The sequence below is a fragment of the Lepidochelys olivacea genome (genome assembly GCF_965140295.1).
Source record: "Lepidochelys olivacea isolate rLepOli2 genome assembly, chromosome: 20".
Classification (NCBI taxonomy): domain Eukaryota; kingdom Metazoa; phylum Chordata; order Testudines; family Cheloniidae; genus Lepidochelys; species Lepidochelys olivacea.
Genome location: NC_140430.1, coordinates 2688509 through 2714848, shown reverse-complemented (window position 1 = coordinate 2714848; position 26340 = coordinate 2688509). Strand labels below are relative to the sequence as shown.

General features: G+C 55.8%; 1 protein-coding gene across 5 annotated transcripts; it reads left to right on the top strand.

Moving 5' to 3' along the window:
• Window positions 1-2452: 2452 nt before the first annotated feature.
• On the top strand, window positions 2453-25533 carry PAN2 (poly(A) specific ribonuclease subunit PAN2). 5 transcript variants are annotated; one of them, XM_084610324.1, is made up of 26 exons: window positions 2453-2614; window positions 5320-5620; window positions 8328-8497; window positions 8884-9004; window positions 9552-9629; window positions 10371-10638; window positions 10910-11252; window positions 13202-13298; window positions 14042-14161; window positions 14715-14834; window positions 14924-15052; window positions 15347-15546; window positions 16061-16203; window positions 16704-16807; window positions 17300-17398; window positions 18088-18164; window positions 19005-19146; window positions 19640-19777; window positions 19991-20050; window positions 20953-21043; window positions 22140-22297; window positions 22502-22645; window positions 22917-23096; window positions 23379-23472; window positions 23920-24117; window positions 24416-25533. In XM_084610324.1, the coding sequence occupies exons 2-26, from the start codon at window positions 5339-5341 to the stop codon at window positions 24448-24450; spliced, it is 3591 nt and encodes a 1196-aa protein (XP_084466450.1). In that variant the 5' UTR covers window positions 2453-2614; window positions 5320-5338; the 3' UTR covers window positions 24451-25533. The 5 variants fall into 5 exon arrangements, with proteins under 5 accessions (XP_084466450.1, XP_084466451.1, XP_084466452.1 ...); XM_084610325.1 differs by lacking the exon at window positions 2453-2614 and adding an exon at window positions 2892-2908; XM_084610323.1 differs by lacking the exon at window positions 2453-2614 and adding an exon at window positions 4154-4251 and having other exon boundaries at window positions 16064-16203.
• The last annotated feature ends 807 nt before the right edge of the window (window positions 25534-26340 follow it).

The following is a 26340-nucleotide window of genomic DNA, read 5'->3' as shown; positions in this document are numbered from 1 at the left end:
ACCTTCCCCTGGAGGCCAGTGTCCCAGAACCCTCTCCTACTGGGTGTCTTGCACCTCGCTCTCGGACACGGGTTACCAGGCCAGCTGGGCCCTTCGCTCAGATCCGCCACAGCACCCAGACACCAACTCACTGAACCTGTTGCTTTGATCCAATAGACGGGTGAGTGACACGTCTCTGGGGGCAGCTCCAGCCAGAGCCTGTCCCATAGAGTCATCCTGGAGTTTCCTGCCTCCCTGGTCTGTCAGGTGGGGGGATTCCCTGGTTTCTCTGTGGGCCAGGAGATCCAGCAGCCTAGAGACACGGGAAACCCAGCCGGCAGGAAGGTCCTCAAGGTATTTAGGCACCTAACTCCTATACACCTTTGAGGACCAGGGCCTCAGGGCTAAGGACACCCTTGCCTTTGTCCCTCGGAGCAGCTCTTTTCATCCGAGCAGGTCCAGGGGGCAGCAGGGCAGGCAGGATGTGGTCTGAAATCGGACAAGGTGTCAGGGATGCACACAGCTAGGGAAACTAGGCCAGCAAAATCCAGTGCACAGCCACAGATTGGTGTCAGGCAAAGAAGGCATTGCATCTCTCCCAGCAGACGGGTTCCAGTGTGGAGCGAACCACAAGGCAGGTGTGGAAGGAGGAGGGGCTGGTATGTTCAGAGTCGCGCTTGTCGGCTGTTTGCCTTCGGCCCAAAAGGCTCCTGGATTTACAACCTAGATTTACAGTTTGCAACTGACGACGCCTATCAAATATTCTGTACAACTCTCGGTTCAGGGCAGCCCTAGGGCCTGTGAGATCCAGGGGGTCAGTGGCCCTTTCTGGCTGGAAACTATGAATCATCGGAATGAACAATGAACACAGTCTAATAGAGCACAGCACAGAATGTTAAACGCAGAAGACAAGTTCTAAAGCTGCCTTCCAGGGTCACCAAGGAGATCTCATCCTTCTTGACACTCAGGTGGCTAACGCCCATGGGAGTTAAAGCCCTCTGAGGATCCGGCCCTCGGTACCTGCCACCGGTTGACAGAAAGCAGAGATTTCCTAGGAACTTCCTTAATTGGCTTGAACATTTTGTGTCAGTAAATAAATAACCAGAAGCCCTGACATGTTCTCCGGGCGCCGTGTGTATGGAAGGAATTGTAAATAAGTGTCTCCCAAAAATGAAGGCAAGTTTGTAACAACCAAAATTTAGACTAATAACTAAATACATTGATTAATAACTACGTACACATCACTAGTGAGGTCCCTCCTCTCCCTCTGGGGCATGACACCCCTGGGGGTGGGGAACAGCTGTCGGGAGTTACCAACAATCGGCCTCATTGTATCGCTAAAAGGGAAGGGATGGGAAAGGGGTCCCAGGATGGAAAAGGTGGCAAACCACCACCTTAGAGCAACAAACCTGGGTTCCTTCTGAAGTCCTAGACATGTCCTTGGAAGCTGGGATGGATGCTGGGTTTTTTCAGGGGTTTGAGAGACCTAAGGGGCCAGCGCATGAGCTCAGCTCTGCTGGTGACTTTGAAGGTGCCACTCTGGGTTTACAGCAGTGTCAATGAGGATGAGAATTTGGCTCAAGAAGGGTCGCGACCGAGAGCGGCCGCGAGAAGCTAGTGAGAGGCTGCTCATTTTAATAGCCCATCTCTCTGCCTGGTAAAGGTGTCTTTGGGTGGATGTGACGAGCTGCTCGGTTGATAGGGGACATGATTAGATAGATAGATTGATGGGTGTGTCTGGAGATAGATAGATGGATGGATGGGTAGATAGATAGATTAGACTGAGATCCTTCACAGGACCAGATATGGGCGATTTACGTCCCAGGGACCAGGTGAGAAATTTGCCCCACGCTGTGCCTCAAGGCTGCCCTGGAGAGGCAACCTCTAGAGGGCAAGTTTGGCATTCATGGCCCATTCATCCCCTGACCACTTTGCTGGGAAGAAGGGTGGAGGGCTGATGGGTGTTAATTCAATGGTGGGTAATTGTTAGGGGGACATGACTGAGACCCACCAAACTCATGTCACAGGGGGCTCCCAGCTCGGATTTTGGCAGTAAGGACGGCCCCATGAGATGCTGCCTTCTGGACTTGCTGTGGGTTTCATGCTCCCTGGGGCTCCCCCATCTCGCCTTCCAGGGACGTTTTTGTTTGGGGGGGGGTTATATATAGTTAAATGCCACTATCCTGGAAAAAAATATAGAAATGGAAAGTTACTGGGGCATGGGAGAGCTGGGGAGGGCTCTGGGGATGAGGGTGCTGCTGGCCCTTTAAGTCTTATCGGACTCGCAGCCGTTAATCGAGGGGCTCGGCTCGCTCTGTCCCCTCCGCCCGCCCGTCCTGTTCTCTCTACCAAGCTTGCGCAGGCCGCTCCAACCTGTTATTCCCGCCTCCGCCTCTCTCTGATTGGCTCTCGCCCCTGAGCGTGCCCTCTCATTGGTAGCCGCGCCTGCCAGGCGAGGGAAACGCTTAGCCCGAGGAGTGGTTGAGCGGGCGGAGCCAGAGGGGCTGGAAGTTGCCATGGCGGCGGCTTCGGCCCGGGCGGGGGGCGCAGCGACCGGTGGCGGCGGCGGCTGCTGAGAGAGAGAGAGAGAGCCGGGGCCATTTACCCGCCACCGCAGAGCAGAGGAGGATTCTGGGTAACGCACCCCCCCCGGGCAGAGGGCTGTGGGTTATTTGGCTGCAGAGGATTCTGGGTAACATACCCCCCCGGGCAGAGGGTTGTGGGTAATTTGGCTGCAGAGCAGAGGAGGATTCTGGGTAACGCACCCCCCGGGCAGAGGGCTGTGGGTTATTTGGCTGCAGAGGATTCTGGGTAATGCACCCCCGGGCAGAGGGCTGTGGGTTATTTGGCTGCAGAGGATTCTGGGTAACATACCCCCCTGGGCAGAGGGCTGTGGGTAATTTGGCTGCAGAGCAGAGGAGGATTCTGGGTAACGCACCCCCCGGGCAGAGGGCTGTGGGTTATTTGGCTGCAGAGGATTCTGGGTAACGCACCCCCGGGCAGAGGGCTGTGGGTTATTTGGCTGCAGAGGATTCTGGGTAACATACCCCCCCGGGCAGAGGGTTGTGGGTAACCTGGCAGCAGAAGCAGGATTCTGAGTAAATGAGCAGAGGCTTCTGGGTAAGAATCACTTTTCTCCATCTCCACGTTTGTAACTGAGATTTCAGCACTGGGTTATAAGCCCCTTTCAGCGTCCAAAGGTAGGGTTGAGCCTGGCAGGTCTGTGGCCTGTTGCGGAAGGGTAGGGGAGCTGATGTGTAATGAGCAGTTTGTCGTTGGTTCTCAGCAGGCAGGTGGCCATGTTCTAGTTACCCTGTATCCTCGCTGCCCGCCTCAGCGGAGGGACCAAGTACTGACAAGGCCTGGGAACCAAATGGACCTTTGCAGAAGGGGCTTGTGTGTGGCTGGAGCAGCATTGCCAGCTGCTTGTGCTCCAGTAAGGGGAATCAGGTCACATGCTTCAGGATCTGATCCACTCCCTCTCCAGGGTCAGGAAGCAATCGCTACCCACCTCTGCTGTCCAGCCTTGCCCAGCTGAATCCCACTCCCCTGCTGCAGTAACTAGGCTGCTCTCAGTTAGATGCAGCGACTCTTTATTGTTACAAGGTCTGCCAACGTCTAACCAAGGTCCTCTGGTGTCTGTCAAAGAGCCAGATTCAGTATTGTGCTATGGCCCACTGGTACAAAGGCATCTTGGCGATACCCCTGGCACAGACAGCACCTGTGCCCGGTACAAACCAACCTTGGCACTATCTCTGCAGCAGGCTGGGTCCAGGGGCCGCTGTGGAGTGGATTTAGGCCAGAGGAGGCAGGGGATGTGGTGGGGAGGAGGAGTCATGGCTGGGGTGGAATGGGCCCAACAGGAGTGCAGGTTACCCTTGATTGTGCCAAGGGCCTAGCTGCCTCTCCTCCACCTCAGTGCAGAGCTGAATACCATTCCCAGAGCACTCTGGGCCCTTAATGACAGAAGGGCAAAGAACCCCTCGCTAAAGGACTTGTCATCATCTATCACTCATAGATTTCATATTAGAGGTGAGCTAAATACTTACCCTTCCTAGAGACCTCATAGGCCTTTTCCATTCTGATGCCCATAATGCTATATTTATTCCTAGGGGAATTCTGCGCTACTGCACATGCGCAGAATTTATGCCCCCCGCAGATTTCTTTGCTTCCCTGCAGAAAAATGATGAGGAAGCAAAGGGAAGCCACAAAAGCAGTCATGCGACCCTCCCCAGCAGTATGTTTTGGGTGCCCAGGGCAGCCGGCAGAGAGGTAAATCATTGTGGGGGAGGGGGCAGGACTGGGGAAGACCCAGCTGGTGGCTCTTACCCTGCACTGGGCTCAGCTGCTAGTCCCAGCTGGGCTGGAGAGGACCGGGCTTCCTATTCCCCTATGCAGCATCCAGGGTTTATCAGACCCACCCTCAGATTTCTCCCCCGGCTGTAGGAATCTCTGCAAACTCCCCCTCCCCCATGCTTCCTGCACCCATTGCTCCTGAGCTGGAGGGGGAGGGATCCCTGTACAGGGAACTGTTCCCACATCCACCCAACCCCTGTGCATCCAGACCGCCTGATACCTAGACACTCCCGCCAAGCCTCAGCCCACTTGCACCCAGACACCTCCCCCCCCCGATGAGCTCCACTCTCCCTGCACCAGGACCACCCTGATGAGCCACTGGCACCCGGATCCCCACCCTACTGAGCCCTGACCAGCTGCACCTGGATCCCCACCCCACTGAGCCCCACTCCTCCAGCATCTGGACCCCCCACTGAGCTCCCCACACTCAGACCCCCCTGCCGAGCTCTATCCCCCACACACCCAGACCCCCCCGCTGAGCCCCAACCACCTTCACCTGCCTCCCCCCCATGCAGAGTCCCATTACTGTTGCACCCAGATTGCCCCACACCGAACCCTCTCAACCCACACCTGGATCCCCCTACACTAAGCCCCTCCACACTTGGATCCTGCTTTGTGAGCCTGCCTGCTTAGACCTGCACCTGGCACGGAGGGGCAGAGCCCTTGGGTGTTTCTGGGGCAAGCCCAGTCCTTGCCCTGTGTCAGGGTCGGGTGGAGCCTCACCGCTGAGTCCGTATCTTGGGGATGGGGAGGAGCTGCACGGTGATCTCCGACCTCTGTGTAGCCAGTGGCCTGTGCTCCCCAATGCCATGCTGGAGCCTCCACATTTATTTGACAAATAACATTTGCAGAATTTTGCAGAATCTTAAAATACTGTGCGCAGAATTTTTATTTTTTTGGTGCAGAATTCTTAATTTTTTGGCACAGAATGCCCTCAGGGGTAGATATTAGTTGCTAAGAACACAGGGGCCTTTTGTTTTAAAGGGAGACATCCAGTTTCACCATGAATTTTGAAGGTCTCGACCCTGCCCTTGCGGAGTATGCACCTGCTCTCCACCCAGCCCTGGATCCAGTCTTGGACCCTCACCTCAACCCTGCCCTGCTGCAGAATGTGGAGCTGGATCCGGAGGGGGTGCCATTGGAGGGCATCCCGGTGCCGGAGTCGGTGCACATCATGGAGGGCATGTACTCGGAGCTGCACACCGTGGTCTCTGAGGTGGGGGTACCCGTCTCCGTCTCCCATTTCGATCTGCACGAAGAGATGCTCTGGGTGGGGAACCATGGGGTAGGTGATGCTTGGGGTTCCCTGTGGGACAGCCACCTTGGGGAAGGGGGTTGCTGTGGTTTGGATTAGTCACTTGTCTGCTCTGATTTTATGGGCTGTAAGGTTTTTGTTTCCTCCATGTGTCTTGGGCCATTTTCCAACGAGGGAAATGACTGAAGGATTCTTCTGGGATGTGGGGATAAAGGCGAGGGTGTGAGACTCAAAACAGAGGGGCTGATCTCTTCTCCCTATGTTTGTCGGGCGGTGAGTGGATGAACCGGTGAGACAGATGAGAATCCCTCTCTGGATACTGGAGTAGAATGTGGGATGTAGGGCTGGAAGGGACCTTATTGAATCCAGTCCCCTGCTATCACAGGCTACCCCATTGTAAGAGTCTTTGTACCAGCATAGACCAACGCTCTGTCTAGTCTGGTAGCCCTTCCTCCCTGCCGTACCACGACACAGCATTGGTCCATTCCACCTCCCTGCTCTAGTGCAACAGACCATTTTATCCTCCCTCTGTCCCTCACCCCCATTCTGTCATGTTGTCTGACTTCCTGTGGTGCCCCTAATCATTTCAATACCTGATTTATAGCCTTGACCCCATCTGCATGCCATCCCCCACTCATTCCCTCTGCCCTGCTGACTCCAGCCACCCTCCTCTCCAGAAGGGTTACTTTTCCTGAGTGTGGCAGCAGCAGCAGTCTGGGCTGGTCCGCCTGCCTCACTGATTCTTCATCCCCCCTTTATTAGAATGTGGCTGAGTGCCCATCCTTGTACGCACTCTTCTACCAGAGAGTCCCATTCCTTCTCCCTTTCCCTGGCACCCCTCCGGTACCCACGGTTCACACTTCCTCTGCCCGCTTTCTCATTGTAACGTCCCTGCTGCTGCAGCAGCTGAGGGTCGGGCGCGTTTTTTAAAGGGGTGACTTGATCACAGTCTGTAAGTACCTAGGTGGGGAAAAAATATTTGATGATGGGCTCTTCAGGCGGGCAGACAGAGGTTAAGGCAATCCAGCGTCTGGATGCTGCAGCTAGACAGGAACGTAAGAACATCAGAATGGCCACACTGGGTCAGACCAAAGGTCCATCCATCCCAGTATCCTGTCTACAGACAGTGGCCAATGCCAGATGCCCCAGAGGGAGTGAACCTAACAGGTAACGATCTAGTATCAGGGGGTAGCCGTGTTAGTCTGTATCCACAAAAACAACAAGGAGTCTGTTGGCACCTGAAAGACTAACAGATTTATTTGAGCATAAGATTTCATGGGTAAAAACCCCACTTCTTCAGATGCATGGAGTGAAAATTACAGATGCAGACATAAATATATTGACACATGAAGATAATGATCTAGTGATCTCTCTCCTGCCATCCAGCTCCACCCTCTGACAAACAGAGGCTGGGGACACCATTCCTTACCCGTCCTGGCTAATATCCATTAATCGACTTAACCTCCATGAATTTACCCAGTTCTCTTTTAAGCCCTGTTATAGACCTAGCCTTCACAACCTCCTCAGGCAAGGAGTTCCACAGGTTGACTGTGCGATGAGTGAAGAAGAACTTCCTTTTATTTGTTTTAAACCTGCTGCCCATTAATTTCATTTGGTGGCCCCTAGTTCTTATATTATGAGAACAAGTAAATAACTTTTCCTTATTCACTTTCTCCGCACCATTCATGATTTTATAGACCTCTATCATATCCCCCCTTAGTCTCCTCTTTTCCAAGCTGAAAAGTCCTGGCCTGTTTAATCTCTCCTCATATGGGACCTGTTCCAAACCCCTAATCATTTTAGTTGCCCTTTTCTGAACCTTTTCTAATGCCAGTATATCTTTTTTGAGATGAGGGGACCATATCTGTACGGAGTATTCAAGATGTGGGCGTATCATGGATTTATATAAAGGCAATAAGATATTCTCTGTCTTATTCTCTATCCCTTTTTTAATAATTCCTAACATCCCATTTGCTTTTTTGACTGCCGCTGCACACTGCGTGGATGTCTTCAGAGAACTATCCACGATGACTCCAAGATCTTTCTCCTGATTAGTTGTAGCTAAATTAGCCCCCATCATATTGTATAAAGAAAAGGAGGACTTGTGGCACCTTAGAGACTAACCAATTTATTTGAGCATGAGCTTTCGTGAGCTACAGCTCACCTGTCATCATATTGTATGTGTAATTGGGGTTATTTTTTCCAATATGTATTACTTTAAATTTATCCACATTAAATTTCATTTGCCATTTTGTTGCCCAATCACTTAGTTTTGTGAGATCTTTTCGAAATTCTTCACAGTCTGCTTTGGTCTTAACTATCTTGAGCAGTTAGTATCATCTGCAAACTTTGCCCCTTCACTGTTTACCCCTTTCTCCAGATCATTTATGAATAGGTTAAATAGGATAGGAATGCACACATTCTGAACAGTGAAGTTGATTATCCACTGGAACAACTCGCCAAGGGTCGTGATGGAATCTCCATCCCTGGCAATTTTGAAATCCAGGTTGGATGTTGTTCTAAAACGCATGCTCTGGTTCAGAGAGGAATGAGTTCAGGGCAGTCCTGTGGCCTGTGCTAGCTGGGAGCTCAGACTCGATGATCACAGTGGGCCCGTCTGGCCTTGGAATCCGTGCATCGGTGGCATCAAACTGCATTGTGTTAGCGTGAGGATGATGAGGTGTTGCGTGTTCAAGAGTCCACCCCAGGCCGGCCTTTCCTTTCCGCTTTATTTCAGGGTCACGCCACCTCGTTCTTCGGCCCGGCCCTGGAGCGCTATTCCTCCTTCCAGGTGAGCAGCAGCGATGACATCCGTCAGATCCAGAGCCTGGAGAACGGCGTCCTCTTCCTGACCAAGACGAACCTCAAGTATATGTCCCGGGGGGGCCTGACCATCTTCGACTACCTGTGAGTTTCCTCCACAGGGCAACAGCCTGGCTGTGCTGACAGAGAAGGAAAGCCTCATGCTGGCCCCATAAGGATCCTCTCTAGGCCGAGGAGGGAGCCCCATTCAGTCCTTGGCCTAACGGTGATGTGACATGGGCACTAGGAACTCCTGCAGCTCCCTTTGCACAGGGGAAGGGAAAAAGCTCCCATACCAACACTGACCTGGTCCGGAGTCGAACCAACTTGGACCGAGTCTGTGCTGGGGGGGAGGCGTGCCCACCCCCCTCTGCACGTGGCCCTGCTGGGGGGAGGTGCACGAATCAGTGTGTGTCTGAGGGCAGGAGGGAGGCCTGGGGTGCCCAGAGCCGAGCAGGAGAATGAGGTTTTGTTCTCTCCCTTTCCGTCAGCATGGACGAGAGCGAGGATGTGCACAGCCTGCTGCTGACAAACAGCAGCACCCTGCTGATCGGGGGGCTGCAGAACCACGTGATCGAGATCGACCTCAACACTGTCCAGGAGACCCAGAAGGTACCAACGGCCTCTGTTTGTGGGCCTGATCCTGAGGGGAACTGAGCACCCTGGCCTCCCATTGGCATGCATGGGAGAGGCAGGTGCCTGGCGCCCCTTGGGACTCTGGCCCTGCTGGGTTTGGGGGGGTATAGCAGGGAGAGATCTCTCTGACTCCTATTCTGACATATTCAGCTTGTCCCAGAAGGGCAGCGGGGAGGGGTACCACATGCCTCCTGCTAATGCAGAGGCTGCTGCTGGGCAAGAACCTCTCAACGACCCTTTGTCTGCAGATCCCTGACCCCTGTGTGCAGGCTGGTTAACGAATAAGGAGTGCTAGCCCCACTAAACAGCAGGGAAAACTGAGGTACAGAGAGGGGTCTGTGACAGAGGGAGGGTTAGAACCTAGGAGCCCTGTCCCCAGCTTTAACCACTAGTTCACGCTGCCTTCCCCCTGGGCTGTGATCAGGCTCTGGTTTCTGTGCTGCCAGGTTCACAGCCCCGGAGGCCAGCTGCCCTCTCCTCTGAGGGTGAGTATCTCCTCCTCTCTTCACCCTTTCCTTTCCAGTACACTGTGGAGGTGCCCGGCGTCACCATCCTGAGGCAGTCCAACCGCTTCTTCTTCTGCGGACACACAACGGGGAAGGTACCCGCAGCCCTGCTCCTGCCTGTTGAGTCTTCTCCCAGCCAGGGACTCTGACCGAGGAGCTCGAGCCATCTGTGAACAGGATGATGGAACGTGGCTGCCTGCCATAGGAGGGACCGGACTTGCTGACCCCAGAGTTCCCTTCCAGGGCTGCGTGTCCAGTTCTGGCATAACAAAGCGCTGTCTCCTCTCAGCTGCTCGGGGCAGGCGGCTAAATCTGGGTCACCAGGAGACTGAAGTGAGAGGAGTGTATGTTGCTATGGCACTGCTCCCCCCGAAGGGCACCAAAGCACTTCACACAGTGGCCTTCCCGCATCCTCTGGCAGGGGGCAGCAGGTGATGGTGGAGAGAGGGCTGAGATGCTGAGTCTGAGCCCTGCTCCCGTGCCAGGCAATCATGGAAGTTCCCATGTATTCAGTCTGTCTTGGCTACTGATCTGCCCCCATCGCCGTAATGTCAGCACCTCACCATGGGTACTGTGTCCTCACAGGGCTCTTACCCCTGAGGTGCAGATGGACACAGAGAGGCTAAGGGACTTGCCCATGGTCGCAAAGGCCCAGGAAGTCTGGGGTGGATCAGGGCCTTGAACCCCAGTCTCCCAAGTCCTATGCTAGTGCTCTAACCACTGGCCCTTCCTTCCTCTCCTGTTTGTCCCCCTGTGATCTCCTGGGGCTAAACAGCCCCCAAGGGCCCCCCTGCCTCTGTTCCTATTACCAGTGCTTCCTTTGCGCCACCCCCTAGGTGTCCCTGCGGGACCTGCGCACCTTCGCGGCGGAACATGAGTTCGACGCCTACTCGGGCAGCCTGTCGGATTTCGACGTCCACGGCAACCTGCTGGTGACATGCGGCTTCTCCAGTCGCATGAACGGCCTGGCCTGCGACCGCTTCCTGAAGGTGTACGACCTGCGCATGATGCGGGCCATCACCCCGCTGCAGGTCCACGTGGACCCCCTCTTCCTCAGGTTCATCCCCACCTACACCTCCCGGCTGGCCATCATCTCCCAGACAGGTAGGCGGTTCACCTTGGGCTCCCTAGCCCTTGGGTTTTATCTGGATCCTGGGGAACCACAGGTTCGAATCCAGCAAGGTCCGTCTCAGCCCTTGTCTGGCAGCTCAGTGGAGTGTCTTGCAGAGCTCAGAGAAGGGATCCTTGTGTGTCTGGTCTGTAAAGTGAGGTGGGATCTCTGGATGGAAGCCAGTATAGGGCCTTATCAGTGAGAGACTTGCTGGGAGTTCTGTGCTCTGCCCCCTCCCTGAAGCCTCTCTGCTCTTCCCGTCAGGTCAGTGCCAGTTCTGTGAGCCCACAGGCCTTGCCAACCCCGCTGACATCTTCCACGTCAACACGGTGGGGCAGCTGATCATGACCTTTGACGTGTCGGCCAGCAAGCAGGCCATGGTGTTTGGCGACTCGGAGGGCTGCGTCCACCTCTGGGCCGATTCGCCCGAGGTCACCTTCAACGCCTACTCCCGGGAGACTGACTTTGCCCTGCCCTGCATGGTAGACACCCTGCCTCACCTGGACTGGAACCAGGACCTCATGCCCCTTTCCCTGATCCCCGTGCCACTGACCAGCGAAACACTGCTGTCAGACTGGCCTGCTGCCAACTCTGCCCCTGCGCCCAGGTAACTCATCAGGGCTCTCGCAAAAAGCATGTAACTAGCCTGTACAGCGCAGAGCTTCCCGAGATGGCAGCCCTGTCACTTCAGACTTGGTTCCCTTTAGCTCTCCTGAGCCAGGCAGGATTGGGCCAGGTCAGGTATTGAAGGAGAAAGAGTAGGGGGCTTCAAGAAGTGGTATTGACCAGGGAGGATTTGATTGAAATCAAATTGATTTAAATCATGATTTAAATCACTAGTCAGGAAGGCTTGATTTAATCATGGTTTTCTACATAAAAGTGCATTCTCGTTGGTTGTTATAACCTTAATCTATATTCTTCATAACTCAGAGAGAGATGTAGGATTCATTTTAGAAGGTACACACTATACATTTTGAAACAGATATTTATTTTGAAAACTTTTCAGATTAGTTTTACAGCTATATGAGAAAATGAAGGATTGTTTGGTTATTTCATTTACCAAAGGTAATTGAAGCAGATATTTATGAAGTCATTGGGAGATGAACTGTCTCCATTTCAACAGGTTAATCATTAATATTTGGAGGATTTTCTTGCCATGCTGGATTAGGAGGAGAACATCACCAGACAGATATTTAAATAGTTTTATTTAACTAAAACAACAACGTTAAGTATTCTGGATTTTTTTTTTCTTCAATAGCAAAAATATAATATTGTAACAAAACAAGCATATGTCCCTCGCATCTCACATTTTATCTCTAGACTTCTTCTCCTGTCCAGATCTATTCCGCCCCCAACAATCTTCTATTAGTTGAACTTTTTGAAACTTTGCGCTTTTAGAGAGAGGTAAGGGATTGACTCTGTGTACACAAATTTGCAGAGGACAATAGAGTTGAGGTCTGTTATTTCTCACCCCTCTCTCTCTCTCTCTCTCTCTCTCTCTCTCTATTTATTTATTTTATTTTAAAACATTTTTGCTGTTAACAAGCATGTTACCTCTAGAAACACAAATCCATAGTTTGAGAACTGCAAAACTAAGCATCTCTGATGGTATCTTCTAGACTGAGCACTGAGTCCCGTTGGGTAGATAGAAAGATTAACCTAAATAATCTCCACAGAATCTCTGGAACCCCATAAGATTGGGTCCCTAATCCGTGAACTATTGGAACTCATTTACAAAACTTTTCTTAAACATTACATGAACATATTGTCTCATACTACAGAATTAGAATTTATAATCCCTATTCCATGATGAGAGATCTTTGAGCTATAATGTATCTTAATTAAAACGATCTTTAGACAGGTTTTTCCCTCAAAAAGAATTTTATCAAAAAACTCCGATTTAAATAAAAAAAATCATTGATTTTTATCCACCCTCGTATTGACGATCCAAGAGGAGACATTCCCTCTGGAGTCCATACCCAACCAGTGCCCCACCGTTATGCTAGGGGCTGCTGCTGCGTTGATGAGTTGTAATTCTGAGGTCCTGGTTGCTTGTGGTCATGGGAAATCCCATGGCACTTCCTCAAGAATCAGGGTGGTGCCCTGGGCTTCCTGGTCAAATTCCAATTTGTGTAATTACATTCTGTGTATCTAAATATCCCCTTCCCCATTTGGCCGGCTTTAGTATTCTTCTTTGGCCCTGTCCTAAATTGCTGTACAGTGCAGCTGCTGCGTTCCACCCCATAGGCAGCTGACTGGATGCTGCAGTAAGTTAAACGCCATGCTCCACTTGGTGGTCTGGTGGCGATTCGCCATGACACCGAACCCCTCACCCATTAGCCCCCTTGCTGGCCTTGGCTATAGAGAAGCCAAGGGTTGAATGCATTCCAGGGAACAGTCCTGTCATCACTTTGGGTGGGAAGGTGGGAGCCAGTGCCTGGGGTGGAAGTTCGTACAGCTGCTCTCTCTGTTCCGTGAACAAATACAGGACTCGAGTGACCAGGGCTGTCAACCCAGCACCTCTGGCTGGTCTTTGAGTTGTGCTGTGTTTTGTAGGCGGGCCCCACCTGTAGACCCCGAGATCCTGCGCACCATGAAGAAAGTGGGCTTCATCGGCTATGCGCCAAACCCAAGGACCAAGCTCCGGAACCAGGTGTGCGTGCGCGCGCATGGGGGTTTGAGTGCTCAGCCTTTTTCTGCCAGCTTGGGAGACTGCCGTGATCTCGTGTTGCTGAGCGTTGTTTGAACAGCTGCTGTGTTTCACCCCAGAGGGGGCTGCGTTTCAGTGGCGGGTGAGGTCAGCTCTGTGTGTTAATGTGGAATGGGATTCGAAACAAGTTACTGGTCTCGATGCTGGGGTAGATGAGGGAAGTTCTGCATCCCGGGCTATACAGGGGCTCTGACGAGATAATCTAAGGTCCTTTCTGGCCTTCACCATCATGTACCAGTCACAGATGTTTTCTTCTGCAATGTAACAGCGTGACCTGGCCTCTAAGGGAGGGGAGAGAATACCCAGGGGCAGACCAGCACAAGAGAGTTCTGGGCGCAGTTAGTATGTGCTCCATACTATGAAAAGGTCTGAGGACCCCAATGCCGGGGGTTCCCTAAACCAACCCTTGGCAGACCACTGCTCTGTGTTGTTTGCATCAGCAGTTCCAGAACAGTTTAAAACAACACCAAGAATAAGAAGAGGAATGAGGAGCTTTGTCTAGGTGAAGGGAAGTGTCCTTTCCCTCTTTTGCTTTAGTCCTTCGCTCCGTTGGTTGATCTGGGCCCCGGACCCAGCTCGGGGGCCGGGCAAGGTTATGTGTTGTTTGTTTCGCTGGATGCTTGCTCCAGACAGACTCGGCCTCAGCATTAAGCTGCTTTGTCCCTTTTCCTTCCTGCCTCCCTCAGATCCCGTATCGGCTGAAAGAGCTGGACAACGAGTTTGACAGTTTCAGCCAGGTCCCTGAATCCCCAATTGGCCGGGAAGAGGAACCTCACCTGTACATGGTGGCAAAGAAATACAGGAAGGTCTGACTCGCAACATCTGCCAGAGGGGCTTGGGGCTACGAGGGAGTGGAGGGGCAGGTGAAGATGTAATGAGCTGTCACAGGAAGGATCAGCCAGATTTGGGTAGAACAGAGCTAGTGCCCCAAGGGTCATGTGTGAACAGCCCAGAAAGGCAGCCTCCAGCCCATGCGGCTCAGTGGGGTGGCCCAGCTCCCGCCCCGCAAGATCCCTTGCTGTCCCAAGGTGCCTATACAGACAGCGGGTCCCCCTCCAGGCAGGAGGGTAAAAGAGTGGGCTGGAGTCAGCATTTCTCACTCGTGGTTTGATCCTGAGTGGTGCTGGGTGCCTGGGAGAGGTTCACATTGACTGTCCTGGGGGTCTGACTCGTGATGTGTTTAGAATCGCTTGTGATTGTGAGTGCTTGTGTATTGGGGTGCGCTCGTGTCAACGCGTGTGTATTCACTGAATGCTCCCGCACACACAAGTGCTTGTGCAGGTGATTGTGTGTTGGTGCAACAGACCAGCTCGGGGCCAAGGTTTTCGCTTGTCTCTGAGGATTCCCTTCTCTGTCCAGGTCACAATCAAATACTCCAAGCTGGGCCTGGAGGACTTCGACTTCAAGCATTACAACAAGACCCTGTTTGCTGGCCTGGAGCCCCACATCCCCAACGCCTACTGCAACTGCATGATCCAGGTGAGACTGGCACCCAGCCCCTCCCCCGCCAGGGCTTGCTGCGGCCTTCCAGCGCACCCCCCTCACTCGCCCTGCTGCCGCCTCCCCAGGTCCTGTATTTCCTGGAGCCCGTCCGCTGCCTGGTCCAGAACCACCTGTGCCAGAAGGAGTTCTGCCTGGGCTGTGAACTGGGCTTTCTCTTCCACATGCTGGACTTGTCCCGGGGGGACCCGTGCCAGGTACGTGGGGAGCAGATGCCAAGCAGCAGGGCTGTTGGGGAAGGGGAGGGTGCTTCTTGAACAGGGTCTTGGGCTGTGACTGTGACTTGGGGCTGCACCGGCAGGGACTCGGGGGAAGCAGCCGGCAGCGTCTCGCTTTGCTGGCGGATGAGATCCCCAGGGGTTTAGGGGCAGAGAGGGAGGGCACTTGGCACCATGCGGAAGGGACCACGTTAAGGAATTTGGGTAATGCCATCTCTCTCGTCCCCCCCCCCCCCCACCTGCCCCAATGCTCCAATCCTTCCCTTCCCACAGGGAAGCAACTTCCTGCGTGCCTTCCGCACCATCCCAGAGGCGTCCGCCTTGGGCCTGATCCTGGCCGACTCCGATGAGGCCACGGGCAAAGTGAACCTGGGCCGGTTGATCCAGAGCTGGAACCGCTTCATCCTGACGCAGCTTCACCAGGAGACCCAGGAGCAGGAGGCACCGCAGGCCTATCGGGGTGTCGGCAGCAGGTAACCCCTTCCCCCTGCACCCGCTGCTTGCTGGGCTAGGAGTGGGGGCACACCGCCCGGGGGTGGGGTCTGTCTCCTTCCTTAGAGGCTGTATCGGGGGGGGCCCAGGCAGCCAGAGTCTGGTGTGGAACAGGCTGCGGCAGCTGGGCACAGTGCTGGCTCTCCCACAGCCCGTGCTGGTCCAATCCCGGGCACAGAGCCAGAAGTGGACCCAGGCCACCGTGGGTCTGACCCATCCTATTCACTAACCCCTGACCTCTTGTCACCCCTCTGTGGCTGCCCAGGGGGGTGACTGGCCGTGTCACCACTGAGAGCTACCACTGAGTCGGCTCCAAACCCACGCCCACTCCTTTGGGTTTTCCAGGATCCTGTTGGCAGCTGCCACCTTCAAGTGCCCGGCCCAGGAAGGGCATGTAAGGGCTTAATGCCACGCTCTCGCCCTGTTGGGCCTCGAAAGACTCCTGAATTATCAGCCCCCACCCCCGCTGACCCGGACGTGCTTCGTTTGCTCCAGCAGCTTTGGGTCGTCGGGGGACTCGGTGATCGGGCAGCTCTGCAGCTGCGAGGTGGAGAACTCCAGCATGTGCCGCTGTGGGAAAGAGACGGTGCGAGTCTCCTCCACGCTGCTCTTCACGCTCTCCTACCCCGAGAGCAACGGTAACCTTGAGGGGCGAGGGGTACGTGGAGAGGGCTGGGGGGAGCGGGACCAGGAGTGGATGGTGGCTACCTTACGTCTTGTAAACCAGGGCACAGCTGAGGCTGGCTCGATCTTCCTTGGGTTCAGAAGGCCGAGGGGGACTTTTAACCCCCATCCTGGTGGGCCCCACCTTTAGCAGATTGCTGTCCCCACTGTACAGACACCTCTGGCCAATGAAAACACTCATCACCTGCTGCGCCAGCCTTTATCAGCACAGGCAGCTGGGGCCCAGCATGCTCTGTCCTGCAGTGATCCCACTCCAGCTGTCCGGTCACCCGTGAATCACTTCCAGCTCCGGGGACAGAGTTTGCCTGGGCTTTGTTGCTCCTGAGGAATGGGTCAGAGCCCTTGTCCGGAGTCTGGCAGGTTGAATTTACATCTGGACTCAATCTCTAGGGATTTCTCTTTTGATAAAATGAAATTGTTCTCCTCCCCCCACCCCCGCCACATCTGCCCTCAGATAAAACCAAAGATTATGAGTTTGCCCAGATCTTAAAGAGGAGCATCTGTCTGGAGCAGAACACCCAGGCCTGGTGCGAGAACTGTGAGAAGTACCAGCCCACGGTGAGTTTGGGAGGTGGCCACTCGCTGCCTGCATATCCCCTTCATTGTGGGCATCAGCTGGGCAGGGGTGGAGGGGTGGAGCTGGCGAAAGGTCCCTTCTCCATTAGCCTGGGCGATAATCTCCCAAGGGAAGCGGGGAAAGCCCTGTCTCAGACTGGACATTGCAGAGAACAGTCCAGCATCTGGGGGACTAGATGGGAGCAGTCCGGAGGGACTAGACTGGGAGCTGAGTTCTGAGCCTAGCACCAAGCCTGACGCTGGCACGGCAGCTTCAGGCAAGCCACTTCCCTGCTCCGTGCCTCAGTTTCCATCTCTGTGAACACGGCTAATGCTGACCTACCTGCAAGGGGAGTAGGCAGCTCAGTGGGCGGAGCCTTTGGCAGAGGAAATTGACAGACAGAGGCGCAGTACTAGTCTGTTTCCCATCTTCCCTTCAGGGCCACTGGCAATGCCCCTCACCCACCCGCCCTCTTTCTGTCTGTCCTAATAAAGGTCCAAACACGGAACATCCGCTGCTTGCCCGATGTCTTAGTCATTAACTGCGAAGTGAACAGCTCCAAGGAGGCCGATTTCTGGAAGACACAGGCGGAGGTAGGGGAAATGTTGTTTGGTTGAGTGCAGGCCGGTCTGTTCTCTTGACAGCTGCAGGTCACTCTGTGCCCAGCTCGGTGCAGGATCTGCTGGCAGTTTGTCCACAGTGCGGTCACTGGGTGCGACTGCAGGAGCCTTCATCTAGCTAGCTCAGGGGCTGGAGTAGCAAAGTAGCAGCGCGGACTGGTGGCCCAACTAATTGCCCAGGGCCTTGGCCAACGGGTACAGCCTGGGCTGCAGCGTCCCCTGCAGCACCTTCCTCGCTAGTGCGGCTCTGTCGACACGAGCTGCCGTTGCTTCCTGTGGCTGTCGGACAGACATACCCTTAGAGGGGTTTTCTTTGATCGTTATTCAGCAGCGTGAACTTTCCAAGGATCCATAAATCTTATTCCTAACCTGTCCTCGTTACCTTTGAAAGATCCGCTTGTGGGTGATCAGCCTCTGAGCATTATCTGTGTACTCGAATTCCAAACACGGTTCCCACACCTTCTAAACACCTCTTTACTCTGCCGTAAGGCTGTCTGCATTTTGTCCACTGAAATGATTTCCCACGTTTTGTTTCTCCGTGCCACTAATGTCAGGGGCTCTGTGCTTTCCCAAAGGCCAGCTGTCACCAGCTACACATTCGTTTCAGAAGCCTGTCTCCTGGCTCCTTTTGCTGATGCTTTTGATCTGTGTTTTGTTGCCAGTATGCCTTTAAAAAAACAGTGATGAGGAAAGGAGGCCTCGAAATCCCCAAGAGCAAAGAGATCTCTCTTGGAGAATGGTAGGTACTTGCTGGCAGAGGACAAATGGGCTTTTGTCCATCTTAGAAGTTTTGCCATCTGGATCCTTCCCATGGCCTCGGAGAACTTGGTGCTGTTTCTCATTTGACAGTGATTTCGTCTTGCCTGTCTACAGCACCTTACGTCCCAAAACGCTTTTTAAACTGAACCACAAACAATGCACGCTGAAATGCAGCCACCTCTGGGCTGAGATGCAGCAGCTGCTTAACAGCACTGAGCAGCACCACCCAACAGTATAGGAAATGCATGAAGTGAGGAATCTGCCCAAGGAAATTGTGGGAGCAGAATGTAATTCATGTTTGCAGGCTTAAGCCCTGTGTAACGCTGTGTTGTTAACATTTACCTCCACTGGACTGGCCAGACACCGAGGGAAAAGTGCCCTGCGATCCTTTCTGACCATTAGCATCGGGACCTTGGCTTTACATCTCCCCTGTGAGGGCCCCATAACCTTCAGCAGCCTGAAGTCACCCTCTGGCATCAGTGGAGTTACACCAGGGGTGAATTTGGCCCAGAGGCAGAGCTTCTGCTGCCTGTTCCACTCCCTTGGTCTCTTGCAGACTAGGCAGGGCAGACTAGATTTCCTGGTGATCACCCTCCTTCACTGCTTTGACCATCTTCGATTGGCACCATCTAGCCTCTCTCCCAAGAGGTCAGGACCGGATCCTTAGCTGGTGTAAATCAGTGCAGCTCTGTGGACTTCACTGGCACCATGCCGGTTTACCCCAGCTGGGGATCCGGCCCTCAGTGTCCGAAACTCCCAGAACCTCTCCCCTCCCTCCTGTGTTCAAGGTCTGGAATTCCCTGTTGTCCTTTCCTGGCAGGAAGGACCTGGGGAACGCCGAGGCGGGGCACTCGTACACCTCCATCGAAGAGCTGAAGAACATCTGGATTCCCCATTCCATCCGGATGAAACTGACCAAGAACAAGGAGCTGGATGTCTGCAACTGGAACGAAAGCAATGAGGTAATGCGTTCCCTGGCTCTGCTGGGGTCAAAAGTCCGTCAGGCAAGGTCAAGGGCAGAGAGAGGGAACTGCTGACCGTGGCCACGCTTGTATGGGGAGCCAGCGGGCTCCCCCCAGCACGAGGGGGTTGGAGTACCTGGAAGGTTGAGGATGGAGTGGAGATGGAACTCACTCACCGAAGTGGGTCCCTCTTAGCCAGGGGCCTGCGTGCTGGGGAGCAGAGCTGTGGAGGCCTGAGTCACCTTTCGCTGGTGCCACGGGACCGCTTTGCCCCCACTGGCCTGATGGCAGAACTTGGGCACGGTTGGGAGCGGCTCTGGCTTTGCCAGGCTCTGCGGGTTTGTGTTGCAGCTGTGGGAGCTGCCTCTGCCAAGGTGATTTCCCTTGACCCATTGCACAGGCTTCCCCTGTCCTGAGCTGCGTCCATCCTGGCCCAGGTCAGCCAGTTCTCAGCAGATTCACATAACCGCTGGGGGTGGGTTCTTCCTTGCAGCTCAGCTCATCCGATGACCAGGACTCAACCTACACGTACGACCTGATGGCCACCGTTGTCCACATTCTGGACTCCCGCACTGGGGGCAGCCTGGTGGGGCACATCAAAGTAGGGGAGACGTATCACCAAAGGAAAGAGGTGAGTGGGCGAGCCCACCTCTCTCCCAGCCGCTCACTCAGACCCCAGCCCCACCCTGGGGGAACCTCCTCTTGGCTGGGTTCTTTCCCATGAGTGTCTTAGGAAGGGGGATGTGTTCCAGAGGGGATAGTGCCTGGGCCCCTGGGTAACAACTAAGAAATACAGTGCCTGACGCAAGGTTACGGACCAACCCTGCCTCTCTCTCACCCCCAGGGGGTCACACACCAGCAGTGGTATCTCTTCAATGACTTCCTCATCGAGCCGGTGGACAAGGTAAGGAGTCTCATTCCGGGGGCAGCCCGAGAATCAGAATTGTGGCACCGTGCGACCGGTCTGGCCAGGGAGGCAGCGTGGTCTAGTGTGCAGTTCACTGGTCTGGGGCTCAGGGTACCTGGGTTCTCTTCCCAGCTCTGCCACTAACTTGCTGGGTGACCTTGGGCAGTCACGTCCCTGCTCCGTGCCTCAATTTCTGCATCTACGAAGCAGGAATAACGCTCCTGACCTCCACTTTCAGATCTGCTGAGGAGAAGAGCTAGGAGTTGTAGTTAGGCCAAGCCAGGTGTAGTGCTCGGGAGATCCTGGTTCAGGCTCAGTCCTGGCTCTCCTGCTCCTGGTGCCAAAGAGGCAGCGGGATCAGCCCACAGCGGCCGGGGGAGAGGCTGCTGCTGCTGCTCAGCGCTGCTGGTTGTGTGTTTTACCGAATGCTGCTGCTGGGATGTGAAGGGGGAGGGGAAAGGCATAGATTTGGGCTTCCACCAGCCATCAGCCCCCGTGGCTGTAAGTTGTCCTGTCTCCAGCTGCCCAGCGTGAGACCTGCCCATTCCCAGCTGGCCACAGAGACGATGCCCACGCTCCTCATCGAAGGGTACCAGGGAGAGAGCCAAAAGGAAACCTAGACCCCTGTGTAGCCCACGTGGGTGGTGGGGGGGAAGATGGGTCCGGAACAGGGACGGAGAGCGCCCCCTGTTGTGATTCTGCTGGCGGGAGAGCTGGATTTAACCCTCCCCCCCCCAATTCATAGAATCCTCTGTAGCATGTGGGCGCTTAAACCTTGTTACGTTCTGCTCTGTCCTGCTTTGTGGGTTTTGGGGGGAGGAAGGCCTTCTCGGAGCTCAGCCCCTGCCGGGCCAAGGCCCCCCGAGTTGTCCATACACATGTCCCTCCCTCTGTCGCAGTGTGAGGCGGTGCAGTTTGACATGAGCTGGAAGGTGCCTGCCATCCTGTACTACGCGCGAAGGAACCTCCACGCCAAGTACAACCTGACCAGTGAGTGTCCGTGCGGGCGCAGGGCGGGGTTACGCGTCTGGGCCGCATGTGTGGAGCCCTGGGGCTTGCCTTCGCTGCCCCGTTCTGCTCGGGTTACCCCACTGGGGTGAGAGCAACCACAGAGTGGAGCAGCAGCTGAGAGGTTGTGTTAAGGTGATTGCCTGTAAGTGTGTCCCTGCTGTCTAATGAGCTCTGCCCTGCCTGACCAGCCAGATCCAGTTTAAAGCACCACTTCCCTCGAGCTAGAGATTTGTGTGTGGAGGGGAGTTGGGTTAGGGGCAACCCCTGGGTCATTCATGCGAAGGACAAGCCCCTAGCGAGAGGACATTAGGGGTAGCCCAGAACCAGGAAGTGAAACTGACCAGTCCAGCTCCACCCTCCCAGTGAGATGCGGCACAAGGAGTAAACAAAGCATCCTGTATGGTGGGAAGGGGGCCAGACCCCTGCTGGTGCAAATCAGCATCGGTGACTTCAGGGGACCTACGTCGTTTTCACATTCTCTCATGTGTTCAACGATCCCCTAGAACGGCTTCTGCCAAGAGACAAAGAATGGTCTCTAAAGGCCCCCGGAGCAGGGCAGGTCTGTTGGCTGCAGGGGGGAGCCACCCCACCGAGAGCCTCCCTTGTCCTGTCCACGTGGGCTGGGCCCCCTCAGTTGGGCACGAAGCTCTGCGTGCTGGGTTCGCTACCATAGATATTGATGCCTTTTCTGTCTGTGCACCTGGTTCTCCCAGCCCTGGTTTGTGGCTGGTCGAGGGCGGGAGACCCGGCCGGGGCCATACAGGCAAGGCAGCTGGAATTTCTGTGTCCATCTAGGCCCCAGCTCCACACCCCCTCTGGTAGGGCCGTATCATCAGCACCCTCAGAAGCTTGTGTGTGACCCCTTAGAAACAGGTGCTGATTTTTGGATGGAGGACGACGGTCTCTGGCCCTTTCCCTCTGGAGGGCATCGTCTCCTTCACATGCTCCAGCTGCTCTGAGTGCCAGGCAGCACATGGGATCCCAGCCTGGCCTTTTCTGCTGTGAATCCAGCAGCCAAGCGCCCCATCTGACGGAGCATTCTCTCTTCTCCACCCTTCCCCCTACTGCCTCCAAGTCAAGAACCCGATCGAGGCTAGCGTGCTGCTGGCCGAGGCGTCCCTGGCTCGCAAGCAACGCAAGTGCCATGCCACCTTCATCCCGCTCATGCTGAATGAGATGCCCCAGGTGGGCGACCTGGTGGGGCTGGATGCCGAGTTCGTCACGCTTAACGAGGTAGAGGCCGCAGCCGGGATGGACGCTGGTGTTTGGATGAGGGGGGTCGGGAAGGGGCCGGGTGTGGAGCCATTCTGCTGGGGTCTAGCAGTGGTCAGAAGAAAGGGCCATGGGAATTCCTGATGGCTGAGGCCTGGCTCCCTGGGGATGGGGCAGTGAGGGCTGGGGGGCTTCCTCTGCCAACGGCTCCTTTGACCTGTGCAGGAAGAGGCAGAGCTGCGCAGTGACGGCACCAAATCCACCATCAAGCCCAGCCAGATGTCCGTGGCTAGGATCACGTGCGTGCGAGGCCAGGGCCCCAATGAGGGCATTCCCTTCATCGATGACTACATCTCCACCCAGGAGCAGGTACCTGCCCCTGCCCCTGCCCTGCCCTGCCCTGCCCCACTCCAAGGGGGGGGCGGCCACCTGCCTCACCGTGGGCTTCCTGGCTGAGGGGGGCTCCCCTGACACTGCCTGCCCCCCACCAGGAAGTCACTGCTCCCCCCGCCCCCACTACAGTCACCAGGTGGTCCCCGGCCCTCTACCCACCAGCCAAGTCACCAGCCTCTCCTTGCCCTGCAGTCACCAGCACACACCCCCACACACGCCCTGTGATCACCAGCCCCTCACCTTGCAGGTGGTGGATTACCTGACCCAGTACTCAGGAATCAAGCCGGGCGACCTGGATGCCAAGATCTCCTCCAAGCACCTCACCACACTTAAGTCCACCTACCTGAAGCTGCGGTTCCTCATCGATGTCGGGGTGAAATTCGTGGGCCACGGGCTGCAGAAGGACTTCCGGGTCATCAACCTCATGGTGACTTTCCCTTTGTAAAAGCCCGGGACATTTCTCAGCCCCTGCAGCAAACGCACCTTCAATTCCCTTCCTAAGTGGAACTTTCCTCTCTCCCACTGGGGGCGTGCTCGCAGAACCCGGGGTAGGGGGATGCGGGTGAAGGACTGAGCAGTGTGATTGCCAGGGGAGGTGGAGTTGTGTCTGGGGTAGGGGTGATGATGGTGTGTGGGGGACAGGTTGGGGGTGGGATGGAGGAACTAACCCTGCGTAACCTAGGTGGTCAGATTCTCTCTGCTCTGCCAGGTGCCCAAGGACCAGGTGATTGACACCGTGTATCTGTTCCACATGCCGAGGAAGAGGATGATTTCTCTGCGCTTCCTTGCCTGGTACTTCCTGGGTTAGTGGAAACGCCTAGATCGCGACTGGCCCAGCCAGGCAGGGCTGCACCGGAGCCCCAGATGGACGCCGGCCCCATGGCCTGGGTACAGGGCAGCACTGGCTGCTTGTGGTGTCACTCAGAGACGAAGGGCACCTCCAGCCCCACCCTGCTTCTGGAACTCTGAGCTGGTCTGGAACTGGGGACGGGGGCTGCTGCTGTGGGTCGGGATCGAGGGGCATCAGTAGAGCTGTGTGTGGGGAGGGCAGGACAGGAGGGGCTGGGGTTGAGATTCGGCCCATCAGCAGAGCTGGATGGGGATGAGAGCAGGGGGCTCCTAGTCAGGACTGAGGGACAGTGACCCCCTGTATTCATCAGCAGGAGGGGGAGGAAATCCCCTTGTGTGGGTTGGGAATCGGGGCAGGGGCTGTAGTGCCCTCTCTGACGAACCCTCCCTGCATCCCCCAGACCTGAAGATCCAGGGCGAGACTCACGACAGCATCGAGGACGCTCGGACGGCCCTGCAGCTCTACAGGAAGTACCTGGAGCTGAGCAAGAACGCCACGGAGCCGGACGACTTCCGCAAGGTGCTCAAGGGCCTCTACGAGAAGGGCCGCAAGATGGACTGGAAGGTGCCAGAGCAAGACAGCCAGAGCAGCCCCAAAAGTAAGGTGCCGCCCCTCCTCTCTGTGCTCGCAGGTCTCCCTCCATTGCAGAGCGGAGACCGAACCTGCAGCGCTCAGCGGGGTGAGATCCCACAGCGGCAGGCAGGAGCAAGCGTCCGCCCGCTCTGCTCCTCTCGCTGCAGCTCCGTGCTAGGCGCCTCCAGAGCCCTGGATTCTGTCCGAACACGGGGCGGTGACTCTAGGCAGCTCCCCGCTCCTGTGCGCCCCTCCCGCTGCACCGGGGCGTGGGGCCTGGCGCGAGCCCCTTGGTGACCCGCACGTATTTGTGTTTCTGGCAGATGCTGCGGTGTTCCCGGCCGTGCTAACACTCTGACCTGGTGAGACCCCGCTCTGTCCCGCTGCGTGTTCTCCCAGGAAGGACTCTCCTCCACTCAGCCCCGAGCTCTGACCGCTCTGTGACCGCAGATCACACAGAAAGACAAATGTGGATTTCAAAACAAGGGACGAGGCTGATTTTCAGCTGGCAGCCAGGCGCTCACCAGGGAGCCTGACCCCATGCAGGAGCTGGTCTACCTGCTGGCCAGGATCCCCCTTCACAGACCGTCACTGCTGGGATGGCTCCAGAGGGCCACATCTGCCTCCAAATCTCCAGCCAGCTGCCCCGTCGCCCTTCCAAGCAGGGACAGCTGACGCACCATCGCACGTGCACACGTCACTTCCACAAGCGCGCTCAGGCCCTGCCGTGCTGGGGCGATCGGCCCATCTCCCTTGGTGCTGCGGCCAGGCACTAGGCCCCTGGGCTTTTAGGGTGTTTTATATAAAAGCTGTGTGAAACAGGGAGGGGTGGGGATTGGCATCCAGAATTTGCTTTGCTAGAGGGCCCCCCCGATTGGGCGTGTTGCTGTGTCGTCTCGTTACCAGCCTGTTGCTTTGCTGAGGGGTGGATTGTTGAGGCAGGCCTGGTTGCCACCTCCTTGAAGACTGGCTGGATAAACTCCTGGAGCGTTAATGCCAGCAGGACCGGAGCTGCTCAGCGAGTTCCCTGAGCACCTCCCAGACTGTGACCGGCCCCAGCCCAGTGCCCGCTCCGGTGATAATGTCAAGTGGATGAGCGGCAGGACAAAGAAGCCCTGAACTCGCATCGTCCCGCCATCAGCACCAAGAGGCACTGGTGTGTAGGGATGCCGGGCTGTACAGGGATGCCAGTCAGAGCAGCAGCACGAGGATCTGCTCCATCCACGCTGGGCTGGCAGGATCCCACGTCGATCCCAGCTGGGACTTGGCCCTGGGATCAGTGGAGTGGCCCCTGCTTCGCCCCAGGGCTGGCTCTGTCCCCTTTGCACCCTCTGGTCTTTTTAACTCCCCCTCCCCTTGTATTCTGCAAGGTCTGAGGTGCGCTCGGCGATCTCTGGCATGTACCGAATACATAAAGTGGCCAGCCGGTACCTTCAGCATCTGCCTGTGGACCTGTCTCCTCCTTTCTCATTGGTTGGTGGTTCTGCCCTGGCCTTTGCCCACTGCTGATCCCAAAGTGCTTCACCGGGCTCCTCCCCCCGATGTTACCCTCGCCTCGGACAGACGAGGTTGGGGGAGTCACTTATCCCCCTAGGTCATGCTGTGAGTCAGAAATTGAACTCAGAATCCTGCTCCAGCCACTTGACCACGCTGCCTCTGCTGTAGCAGCCAGAACAACGTAAGGGGGCGTGTAATGAGTGGCTACAGCTGTGTTCACGCCCAGGCCTCTGTGTTTGTCTGCACTGGGGGGTTGTGCAGACCCCTCATGTGGAGAACGTGCACGGGTGTGAAGAATGCCTGGCTCTGTGCTCCACGTGGCTGCCTTGGTTCCAGTGACCCCTGTGCGGAGGAGCCCTGGCATTCCTGCTTTGAAGACATCCCGGTCGGGCGAGTCCTGCCCCTGCCATGGCCGGGAGAGTAACAGCTTGGGTCTGGGACCCTCCGTGGCTCGCGCTGCGAACACGGGGATGGGAATTCCTGCTCAAAACAGCCCCCGTCTCCGCGGACATTCAGAGCAGCGCACAGGGAGCCAGCCTGCCAGCTCCCAGCTGAGAAAGGATCCATCCCCACAAACAGCCCACAGTGCTTCCCCGAGGTGACAATCCCTGTCCCCACCACCACCAACTGGGCGACCGGTGCCTTTAAGGTCAATGGGACGAGATGCTCCCCAGCGCGTGGAGTGAAGCCCCCCTTGGGGTGGGGGGGAACTGAAGCGCAGAGGAAGGAGTGGGGAGACGTTTACAGGTGA

Bases quoted from the DNA above. Each gene is read 5' to 3' on its own strand.
- PAN2 (XM_084610322.1), top strand. From the start codon at position 4,163: ATGATGAGGAAGCAAAGGGAAGCCACAAAAGCAGTCATGCGACCCTCC. The intron at 4,252-5,319 runs GTAAATCATTGT...TTTGTTTTAAAG, and splicing joins CCAGGGCAGCCGGCAGAGAG to GGAGACATCCAGTTTCACCA. The intron at 21,044-22,139 runs GTGAGTGTCCGT...ACTGCCTCCAAG, and splicing joins CGCCAAGTACAACCTGACCA to TCAAGAACCCGATCGAGGCT.